The 11,832-nt window shown below is 41.9% G+C and overlaps 1 protein-coding gene across 3 annotated transcripts; it reads right to left on the bottom strand.

The window, feature by feature from the left end:
- Positions 1-853: 853 nt before the first annotated feature.
- Positions 854-5,104, bottom strand: LOC133147018 (uncharacterized). Of its 3 annotated transcripts, XM_061271131.1 has the most exons (10): positions 4,767-5,103; positions 4,034-4,131; positions 3,690-3,824; positions 3,084-3,232; positions 2,846-2,982; positions 2,660-2,753; positions 2,398-2,521; positions 1,681-1,898; positions 1,425-1,605; positions 854-1,290 (listed from the first exon to the last, which is right to left on the bottom strand). In XM_061271131.1, exons 2-10 carry the CDS (start codon positions 4,125-4,127, stop codon positions 1,202-1,204), a joined length of 1,221 nt encoding a protein of 406 aa, XP_061127115.1. In that variant the 5' UTR covers positions 4,128-4,131; positions 4,767-5,103; the 3' UTR covers positions 854-1,201. The 3 variants fall into 3 exon arrangements, with proteins under 3 accessions (XP_061127115.1, XP_061127116.1, XP_061127114.1); XM_061271132.1 differs by lacking the exon at positions 3,690-3,824 and having other exon boundaries at positions 4,767-5,104; XM_061271130.1 differs by lacking the exon at positions 4,034-4,131.
- Positions 5,105-11,832: the final 6,728 nt, after the last annotated feature.

Consider the following 11,832-nt stretch of genomic DNA (forward strand, 5'->3'; position numbering starts at 1 on the left):
TTTAAGCAATAAAATTAAAAATGCTTATAAAACATAAACCAAACGTTGGAGGTGGTCATTTCTTCGTGCGCAGTGAATAACTCGGCACTCTAAAGCACCCGAGAGCGTTTTTTTCGATGCCAACCTAACCAGAGTGACGGGAGCGGCACAATTCAGAAAAAGTGCTCAGCTCGCCGAGAAAATGCGATTTAAGCAATAAAATTAAAAATGCTTATAAAACATAAACCAAACGTTGGAGGTGGTCATTTCTTAATGCGCAGTGATAAACTCGGCACTCTAAAGCACCCGCACAGCAAAAACTGGAGTGTTGAATCAACTCCCACAGAGTCAATTTTAACACTTTTTGCGGGTTTATATAGCTCCACACTCTACAGAGTTAAATTAACACTTTCAAAATAGTTAATTATTTAACACTGTACCTAGAGTTACTTTTTAACTCCCTAGACTGGGTTGAATTAACACTATATCGAGTTACATTAACACTATATCAGAGTTACTTTTTAACTCCCTAGACTGGGTTGAATTAACACTATATCGAGTTACATTAACACTATATCAGAGTTCCTTTTTAACTCCCTAAACTGTGTTAAATTAATACTATATCGAGTTACATTAACACTATATCAGAGTTCCTTTTTAACTCCCTAAACTGTGTTAAATTAACACTATATCGAGTTACATTAACACTATATCAGAGTTCCTTTTTAACTCTCTAAACTGGGTTAAATTAGCACTATCGATTTACATTATATCAAAGCTCCTTTTTAACTTCCTAAATTTGGTTAAATTGACACTACATAGTTAAAAGAAAAACCGTACAATACAACCATTAAAATGACAATTCCAAGAAAAATGCATTTTCAAAAACACAATTTATTTTAACTTTTCCCCCAATGCAGTCAGTTAAAACATGAGGGTATAATGTACAAACCTCCATCTGCTTACCATTTATTTTAAGAACTTTCCCCCAATGCAGTCAGTTAAAACATAATAAACGAGGGTATAATGTACAAACTTTCATCTGCTTTACCATATGAGCTTTGAATATCAAATGGTTTGTGACATTTGAGTTCAGTCATTTTCATGACACACCTCTCTTCAGTTGGTAAAACTTTGAAGGCATGGTGGTGTTCAACAAACATCTCTGTAAATAGCTTTTTTGTCAAAAAATAAACGTCATCTTCAACCAGAAGTACATCATCTATTTGACAAAAGACTGGCATGTCTTCCTCCATGGAACTGCAAACAACAAGTCCACCTTTGTACTCAACACCATCGACTTTAACCCAACTTTAAAAAGAAAAAGAAATACACAGAATGAACGAACAATTGAAGTCCAGTAACATAAAATCAATCGGTCTTTATTAATCACAAGACTATTGAACTGTAATTGCTTATAACAAATTCTATCGAACAAAACTCACTTGGTGCCTCATCAAGTTCACTTCCTGGAGACTCTGCGGCCTGCAGCATTCGGCGCAGCTCAGGTGTTGGGGTGAGCCGCTTGGCCTCTTTGATGACGTTATCTCTGAAGAACGGATCCCATTTCTGGAGCAGCAGGTTGGAAACCTCCTCTTCAAACAGGAGTGTGAAGTCTTGATTCATCTATAAGAAAGCAAATGTACTACTACCACATTCAGCACATTTCAAGGCATTCTAAAAATCCCATTTCATACTTACCAATCCCTTTGTATCCAGGAATCTTGGGAAGATGGAGAAGATATCTTGAGTTTTGTCTGAGTCGTGGATGAGTTTTTGGCGATTCTGAAAGGTCTCTCTCATCTTCAGAAAAATTACGGAACTGTCTGTTGTATGGTTGAGCAAGGAGATGGCTTCCTGGTATGCATCCCCATCAAGCTGCTGGTCAACAACAATGGACCTGCGCACATTTGGGCCTCCTGAAAAAAAGCACACAATTCTTTCAAGAAAAAAAACAAGAAACACCCTAGATGAAGTTGTAAGAAAGAAAGAAAAATGAGGGGTACTTAGAGAAAGAAAGACAGTTGCGTAGAGAGAGAGATAGAGAGAGAGAGAGAGAGAGAGAGAGAGAGAGAGAGATAGAGAGAGAGATAGAGAGAGAGATAGAGAGAGAGATAGAGAGAGAGATAGAGAGATAGAGAGAGAGAGATAGAGAGAGAGATAGCGAGAGAGATAGCGAGAGAGAGAGATAGATAGATAGATAGATAGATAGATAGATAGATAGATAGATAGATAGATAGATAGATAGATAGATAGATAGATAGATAGATAGATAGATAGATAGATAGATAGATAGATAGATAGATAGATAGATAGATAGATAGATAGATAGATAGATAGATAGATAGATAGATAGATAGATAGATAGATAGATAGATAGATAGATAGATAGATAGATAGATAGATAGATAGACTGACCTCCTCCTGGGGAAAAGCCAGTGGGGCTACTTGTAGATGCATGTCCTCTTCGAATCTTTCTCTGAATCGTTTTCAGACGCCAAGAAATGTATCCGGTGCTGCTTGCAGCATCATAGAAATGTTCCTAAAATGGAAATACATTCAAAATTAATGTGATGTCAACCTCATAAGCTACTGTGAAATTTCAGAATCTAAATGTTACTGTAATGTAGACAAAACATGAAAATTATGTAAACAGAGAGTACAATAATAATGACTATACATAGCCTTTCTTGGAGTATGGGTCTTTGAGGGACGGGAACACTGTCACTATCCCAAGAGCGTACTCTTCTCGAACAGCTTTGCTTGGGAGTTGCCTGAGAAAAGATCAAATTAGCATTAATACAAGGGCCAAGTAGTTAACTTGTTAATAAAAAAAGGATAGTACAGACAAATAGAACACACATACCCGTGTTTATCAATCATGTGTGCCACTATTATATTGACCAACTTTCTTCTGGTAGCATCTGTTAGAGTTTTTGTTGTGTGATACTCTTGGAGGACCTCTTCACCACCTGAGCTGGTACCAAGGACATCTTCAATCAACTTTGAAAAAGAAGCAAAAAAACAAATGTGATAAACTGCCTTTCTAGAGTTTAAGGATGACAAATGTTGATTTTAAGAAACCTGTGAGTACTTAGCACAACCTTTCTAGCAGATGCTGCAGTAAGTGGGCCCTCAAGTCTTGGTTTCTTCCTAGGAACCTCATCTAGGAGTATAGTTGATGTACTTGCACATGAACTGAAGCTTGAATCAGAATAATCGGATGGAGAGGACAAGGAGCAATCGGAAAATTCTAAAAAAAAAAAAAAAAAAAAAAAAAGAAGGGGGGTGGGGTGTTTATTTGCAGTATACAAAAAGTCATAGAAGATTTTTGATCTAACCAAGCCAACGGCACACCATAGACTCAACTCATTTAATCAATTGATTCTCAGTCTTGATAGGCAATTCAGAAATATTTTCAGAAATTGTTTTAAAGGCATGAATTAGATTAATCAAAAATACATTTGGTATTCATATTGGATTTATGTCAGTTAAAATGACATTTAAACCATTCAATAAAAGTCAGGCTGAATGTCCCTGTTGTGTAACCACAAAGAATGATATTGAATATTTGATCCACCTTTAAGTGTATTAAATGACTTAATTCTGAAAACATTAAATTGAAATTGTTTACTGTATTTCTGTACTTATAAATTTGCATTAGTGTTTTACACATTGCATTATGTAATTTACCCCTTTACATTTCTCACCGTCATTTGAGAAAACTGATAGAGTCACATTGCCTTGGCTGACAAGGTCACTGAAAATGTCCTCATCAACTTCTGTCCCTGTTGCATCTTTGTACACTAATTTTGCGTCAGGTGGCAGGCAAAATCTCTCGATGACTGGAAAAGACAAGATACATCTGAGTGGACCTTTAAGATAGCACTGATCTTGCCTCATTTCACATTCAATAATTTAATCCACCACTGTAAACAAATTCAGAGATAATCCCCTGCATAAAATACATTCTCTTTTCAGTCCAAATCTTAAAAGAAAGGGGCGTTGTTCTGCCCTTTATATCAAACCAAGCATAAGTAAAACAAAAACAAACCTTTGTCATGGAACTGCACAAAATCAAAACATCCATCAACCTCATCCAACTTCACATACTTCTGCTGTTGGCAATACCGAACCTGGATCAACATTTTTCTGAGACATGCAACAACAAACAAATGTCAGTAAACACTTAACATGCAAGAAATAATTATTTAACACTCACATAAACGTTGTGTATCATGCAAGAAATTGTTTCATTATTAATTTCACTGCATGTCTAAGATTAAACACATTCAGCAGCTGCTGGGAGGCTGTTAAAACATGCCACAGCAGGCCCAGTGGAAACGCTCTCATTGATGAACGTGGCAGCGACTAGCTGTAGTGACTGCAGCACATGCTACCGTAATTAACATTTACATTTGAGGCAAAACTGATTTATTTAAACATTGCACCCGCCATGAACTTCAAGTTAGCTTGTTAACATGTGCTAACGTTAGCCCCAAACTATATTCGACAGTTAAATATGAAGCCTTGTTTATACAACCTCTCAAGCATGCGTGAGACTTGGTAAAATGCAAAGGATAACATAGGAAACCGTTTTTTTATTAATGTTTATTTTTTAGCAAGTGGTAACGTTAGTGGTGAAGTTAACATTGCATTAAAAAAAAAATCCAAACGTTCGCTGTCCAGTGCCAACCACAAAAAATGCTTAGCAAAGTTACATAAATATTCTCAGCAGATGTTTAATTCAATGTTATTGTTCCTACAAGTTTGATTTTGTAGCTTACCTCTCGTGTAAAAGTCCAACTTCGCATCCATTCCTGATTCCAGCAGCGAAATAAACGACGGTTGACCACGCCACGCACAGGAGACTATTGATTGATGCACGGGTTCACCCTGCTGAAAGCCCAGGGGCATAACACATGGGGTTACCTGGACTGAAGCCCAGGGGCCTATCAAGCAAGTTAACTCGGCCGAGATGCACTTTACATCTCTACAGAGTTGATTTGCTTAGGTTGGAATAACTCTGTTAAATAACTCCAACACTGAACACCATTTTAATCAGAATGTGTTAAAATGACACTTTGAGAGTTGAAATCAACTCTGACATGTTTAACCCTGAAATTTCAACACTCCAGTTTTTGCTGTGCGAGAGCGTTTTTTTCGATGCCAACCTAACCAGAGTGACGGGAGCGGCACAATTCAGAAAAAGTGCTCAGCTCGCCGAGAAAATGCGATTTAAGCAATAAAATTAAAAATGCTTATAAAACATAAACCAAACGTTGGAGGTGGTCATTTCTTAATGCGCAGTAATAAACTCGGCACTCTAAAGCACCCGAGAGCGTTTTTTTCGATGCCAACCTAACCAGAGTGACGGGAGCGGCACAATTCAGAAAAAGTGCTCAGCTCGCCGAGAAAATGCGATTTAAGCAATAAAATTAAAAATGCTTATAAAACATAAACCAAACGTTGGAGGTGGTCATTTCTTAATGCGCAGTAATAAACTCGGCACTCTAAAGCACCCGAGAGCGTTTTTTTCGATGCCAACCTAACCAGAGTGACGGGAGCGGCACAATTCAGAAAAAGCGCTCAGCTCGCCGAGAAAATGCGATTTAAGCAATAAAATTAAAAATGCTTATAAAACATAAACCAAACGTTGGAGGTGGTCATTTCCTAATGCGCAGTAATAAACTCGGCACTCTAAAGCACCCGAGAGCGTTTTTTTCGATGCCAACCTAACCAGAGTGACGGGAGCGGCACAATTCAGAAAAAGTGCTCAGCTCGCCGAGAAAATGCGATTTAAGCAATAAAATTAAAAATGCTTATTAAACATAAACCAAACGTTGGAGGTGGTCATTTCTTCATGCGCAGTGAATAACTCGGCACTCTAAAGCACCCGAGAGCGTTTTTTTCGATGCCAACCTAACCAGAGTGACGGGAGCGGCACAATTCAGAAAAAGCGCTCAGCTCGCCGAGAAAATGCGATTTAAGCAATAAAATTAAAAATGCTTATAAAACATAAACCAAACGTTGGAGGTGGTCATTTCTTAATGCGCAGTAATAAACTCGGCACTCTAAAGCACCCGAGAGCGTTTTTTTCGATGCCAACCTAACCAGAGTGACGGGAGCGGCACAATTCAGAAAAAGTGCTCAGCTCGCCGAGAAAATGCGATTTAAGCAATAAAATTAAAAATGCTTATTAAACATAAACCAAACGTTGGAGGTGGTCATTTCTTCATGCGCAGTGAATAACTCGGCACTCTAAAGCACCCGATAGCGTTTTTTTCGATGCCAACCTAACCAGAGTGACGGGAGCGGCACAATTCAGAAAAAGTGCTCAGCTCGCCGAGAAAATGCGATTTAAGCAATAAAATTAAAAATGCTTATAAAACATAAACCAAACGTTGGAGGTGGTCATTTCTTAATGCGCAGTAATAAACTCGGCACTCTAAAGCACCCGAGAGCGTTTTTTTCGATGCCAACCTAACCAGAGTGACGGGAGCGGCACAATTCAGAAAAAGTGCTCAGCTCGCCGAGAAAATGCGATTTAAGCAATAAAATTAAAAATGCTTATAAAACATAAACCAAACGTTGGAGGTGGTCATTTCTTAATGCGCAGTAATAAACTCGGCACTCTAAAGCACCCGAGAGCGTTTTTTTCGATGCCAACCTAACCAGAGTGACGGGAGCGGCACAATTCAGAAAAAGTGCTCAGCTCGCCGAGAAAATGCGATTTAAGCAATAAAATTAAAAATGCTTATAAAACATAAACCAAACGTTGGAGGTGGTCATTTCTTAATGCGCAGTAATAAACTCGGCACTCTAAAGCACCCGAGAGCGTTTTTTTCGATGCCAACCTAACCAGAGTGACGGGAGCGGCACAATTCAGAAAAAGTGCTCAGCTCGCCGAGAAAATGCGATTTAAGCAATAAAATTAAAAATGCTTATTAAACATAAACCAAACGTTGGAGGTGGTCATTTCTTCATGCGCAGTGATAAACTCGGCACTCTAAAGCACCCGAGAGCGTTTTTTTCGATGCCAACCTAACCAGAGTGACGGGAGCGGCACAATTCAGAAAAAGTGCTCAGCTCGCCGAGAAAATGCGATTTAAGCAATAAAATTAAAAATGCTTATAAAACATAAACCAAACGTTGGAGGTGGTCATTTCTTCATGCGCAGTGATAAACTCGGCACTCTAAAGCACCCGAGAGCGTTTTTTTCGATGCCAATCTAACCAGAGTGACGGGAGCGGCACAATTCAGAAAAAGCGCTCAGCTCGCCGAGAAAATGCGATTTAAGCAATAAAATTAAAAATGCTTATAAAACATAAACCAAACGTTGGAGGTGGTCATTTCTTCATGCGCAGTGATAAACTCGGCACTCTAAAGCACCCGAGAGCGTTTTTTTCGATGCCAACCTAACCAGAGTGACGGGAGCGGCACAATTCAGAAAAAGCGCTCAGCTCGCCGAGAAAATGCGATTTAAGCAATAAAATTAAAAATGCTTATTAAACATAAACCAAACATTGGAGGTGGTCATTTCTTCATGCGCAGTGAATAACTCGGCACTCTAAAGCACCCGAGAGCGTTTTTTTCGATGCCAACCTAACCAGAGTGACGGGAGCGGCACAATTCAGAAAAAGCGCTCAGCTCGCCGAGAAAATGCGATTTAAGCAATAAAATTAAAAATGCTTATAAAACATAAACCAAACGTTGGAGGTGGTCATTTCTTCATGCGCAGTGATAAACTCGGCACTCTAAAGCACCCGAGAGCGTTTTTTTCGATGCCAACCTAACCAGAGTGACGGGAGCGGCACAATTCAGAAAAAGTGCTCAGCTCGCCGAGAAAATGCGATTTAAGCAATAAAATTAAAAATGCTTATAAAACATAAACCAAACGTTGGAGGTGGTCATTTCTTCATGCGCAGTGAATAACTCGGCACTCTAAAGCACCCGAGAGCGTTTTTTTCGATGCCAACCTAACCAGAGTGACGGGAGCGGCACAATTCAGAAAAAGTGCTCAGCTCGCCGAGAAAATGCGATTTAAGCAATAAAATTAAAAATGCTTATAAAACATAAACCAAACGTTGGAGGTGGTCATTTCTTAATGCGCAGTAATAAACTCGGCACTCTAAAGCACCCGAGAGCGTTTTTTTCGATGCCAACCTAACCAGAGTTACGGGAGCGGCACAATTCAGAAAAAGCGCTCAGCTCGCCGAGAAAATGCGATTTAAGCAATAAAATTAAAAATGCTTATAAAACATAAACCAAACGTTGGAGGTGGTCATTTCTTCATGCGCAGTGATAAACTCGGCACTCTAAAGCACCCGAGAGCGTTTTTTTCGATGCCAACCTAACCAGAGTGACGGGAGCGGCACAATTCAGAAAAAGTGCTCAGCTCGCCGAGAAAATGCGATTTAAGCAATAAAATTAAAAATGCTTATAAAACATAAACCAAACGTTGGAGGTGGTCATTTCTTAATGCGCAGTAATAAACTCGGCACTCTAAAGCACCCAAGAGCGTTTTTTTCGATGCCAACCTAACCAGAGTGACGGGAGCGGCACAATTCAGAAAAAGTGCTCAGCTCGCCGAGAAAATGCGATTTAAGCAATAAAATTAAAAATGCTTATAAAACATAAACCAAACGTTGGAGGTGGTCATTTCTTAATGCGCAGTAATAAACTCGGCACTCTAAAGCACCCGAGAGCGTTTTTTTCGATGCCAACCTAACCAGAGTGACGGGAGCGGCACAATTCAGAAAAAGCGCTCAGCTCGCCGAGAAAATGCGATTTAAGCAATAAAATTAAAAATGCTTATAAAACATAAACCAAACGTTGGAGGTGGTAATTTCCTAATGCGCAGTAATAAACTCGGCACTCTAAAGCACCCGAGAGCGTTTTTTTTCGATGCCAACCTAACCAGAGTGACGGGAGCGGCACAATTCAGAAAAAGCACTCAGCTCGCCGAGAAAATGCGATTTAAGCAATAAAATTAAAAATGCTTATAAAACATAAACCAAACGTTGGAGGTGGTCATTTCTTCATGCGCAGTGATAAACTCGGCACTCTAAAGCACCCGAGAGCGTTTTTTTCGATGCCAACCTAACCAGAGTGACGGGAGCGGCACAATTCAGAAAAAGTGCTCAGCTCGCCGAGAAAATGCGATTTAAGCAATAAAATTAAAAATGCTTATAAAACATTGTTGTGAATTTTTATTCTGGTATCATGCAATGTATATCTCACTAGTAAGCCTAAGTATGACCAGGTCATGTTCGGGTCAGGTTCGTGTGGTATTGTTTAGGGCTTGGTCCAGGAAGGTAGACTCATTGGCGCCAGACACATCTGGCTTCCATTAACAACTGCTAAGATGCACATGATGTAGAGATGAGGAGGCAACTGCGGGGTCATAGGTCAGCCAACAGCCCTATCTGCGCGCTCCCGCGTGGAGGGAAGCGCAAGAGTATAAGGTTTAGGACGAGAGTAGACAAAGGGACTCGACATCTTGGCTAGGGCGCGAGACACTTCTCTCTGACATCGGTTGAATAAAATCTTTCCCCAATCAGCCATGTGTGACTGAAGTTTTCCTTCCCCAAGCCAGCCACTTTTTCACCATCTTGTTTGGAAGACCAGCTGACCATCGAAGAGAATTCACCACAATTTTGGCGTCACGAACAGTTCTCTTGTCCTTCGGGGAGCCCTCGCCCGCCTGGGTGCGAGCATCGAGCGTCCGGCCGGCAGGCTGAGTTTGAGGTGAGAAGCTTCCACTCACAGTATCGCAATGTGCTCGTGCCTGGTGTGGGGGGGGATGGAGTGGCTCCTGAGCGGGACAGTTAACGGGCCTGGTGTGCCAGTGGCTGGCAAAAAGGGGGGGGATTGGTCTCCCCTAGCTGGATGTCGACGAGATGTGGAGTTTGAAAGGGGGGTGTAGCCCCAATAGAAAAATGAAAATGTTCAATAAAAATAGAAAAAAAAAAAAAAAAAAAAAAAAAAAAAAAAAAAAAAAAAAAAAAAAGAAAGAAGGCAAATAAAAATGGGAAAATTGCATAAAACTTAATGGGGAATGTGCACAACAGTGTGAGTGACATGTCTGGTGTGAATGATGAATGAGAAAGAAAATGCTCCGAGAGAGGGCACGTGAAACAGGACAGGATGTCTGGGACATCGCTGATCGGCTGTCACGAGAGAAGAATAATAGAAAGTCCCATAAAACGTGGACTTTGTTTTGGCTACAGATCCGATGGAGGATGGAAATTTTAGCTGTGTGATTGAGGCGGAAACACAGGTACGATTGAACACTGTGTGCGACAAGAGACGGGCACCACCAAGCCACCGGAGGCACAATTCCCGGGGTCGTGCTGGGACGTTGAGATCACACTCAATGTAGTTGAGATCACACTCAATGTGGTCGAGATGTCCGGTGGGGGCATTTGTCTCTATATATAGGTCGCACGAAAAAGGGAGGCTTGAGGCAGACCGCAATTGGCAAAGCGGAGGAGTGCGCAGCCTTGGCATCCGTAACTGTGTGAACGAATGTGGGAAAATTACCGGCTGGGTCTGGGACCAGGGTGCCGAGAAGGATGATGCGCGCAGACCACGTTATTTGAGCACTGATCAGATTAGGAGTTTGTGCGGGTTGCAAGGTTCCCCCGGCTGACAGCTGGTGCGTTAGCCGCTTAGAGAGACACTCTTCGGGCAACTTACCGGGGTGAACCGGTGCGCTGCGGTTGTACCCAAGTCGTCACGGTCCGATTCCGATTGGCGAGGCGCACTGTAATAGCACACACTCCTGTCAAAGTCTGATAAAATTTACGGCTTGCAGCAGACCGCAATTGGCAGAGCGGAGGAGTGGGCAGCCGATAGAAATTGGAAAACGTGGAAAAAAGAGGCCTCAGGGGGGTTAATTTTGGTATACCATGTAAAAAAGTAATTTGTGTGCACACTGAAGTTAAAAATCTGCAGTATAAGGGGAAATGCAAAGCGCTCTTAGGGGAAACAAAGACAAGAAGTGCAAAGGGCATGTTTGTACGTGCACCTGCGCACGGTAAGAAGACACAGAATGACCAAACCGCATGGAAGCGGTTAGTGAGAAGCTACATGAGAGATGGATTCGAATCCCTTTGTCTGTGTTCTATGTTGTGCGTAATGTCTGTAAAGTTTCTGTCAGTTGTCGTCGTTCGTCTAAGCGGTGTGCGCGCTTGGTGTATGGGGTGTGCGTGCGCGCGGATGGGTGTGTGCATGTGCGGTTGTGTGCGCGCTCGGTGTGTGTGCGTTTATGTGCACACGCATGGGAGACGGCAGTGAGAGAAGAAAGGAGGGGGCCCTGGGTGCTCCAAGGCGCGGAATGGTGCTCTGTCGGCAAAGGTGGGGGCCGGCGAGACGCGCGGGCCTGGCCAGCCCGTGGAGTCAACATTGGTACGCTGACCCCCCCCCTTGTCCGAGGGCGCTGTGCCGAGGAGCCCGCAAAGGCGAGGCTGGGTCCCCCCGGTAGAGGTCAATGTCGATGAGAACTGAGACATGACGAGGGGAGATCGAATGTGGATGAGCGAAGGGTGCATGATTAACAACGAACGTGCATGATTGAAACTGAAACTTCACTGGCACTAATGTTGAACAGTTTGCAAACAGGCAAGAGAGAGACATGCTTGCAATACTCACTAAAATACTAATGTTTGTGTACCTGTGTGTCTTAAGAAAGGAGTTGGGCCGTGGCAGCAGTGATTTGTGGCAGGACGCCACACATTCGGCCCAGGACCGATAGGTGGGGGGAGACAGTGAGGAAAGGGGGGTTCGCTCGTAAATTAAGAGGGAGCCTGTTGAGGGCGGCCAGCGCCCCTAGTCCATCTGACAACTAAT

The sequence above is a fragment of the Syngnathus typhle genome, unplaced genomic scaffold (assembly GCF_033458585.1).
Source record: "Syngnathus typhle isolate RoL2023-S1 ecotype Sweden unplaced genomic scaffold, RoL_Styp_1.0 HiC_scaffold_26, whole genome shotgun sequence".
Taxonomy (NCBI): Eukaryota; Metazoa; Chordata; class Actinopteri; order Syngnathiformes; family Syngnathidae; genus Syngnathus; species Syngnathus typhle.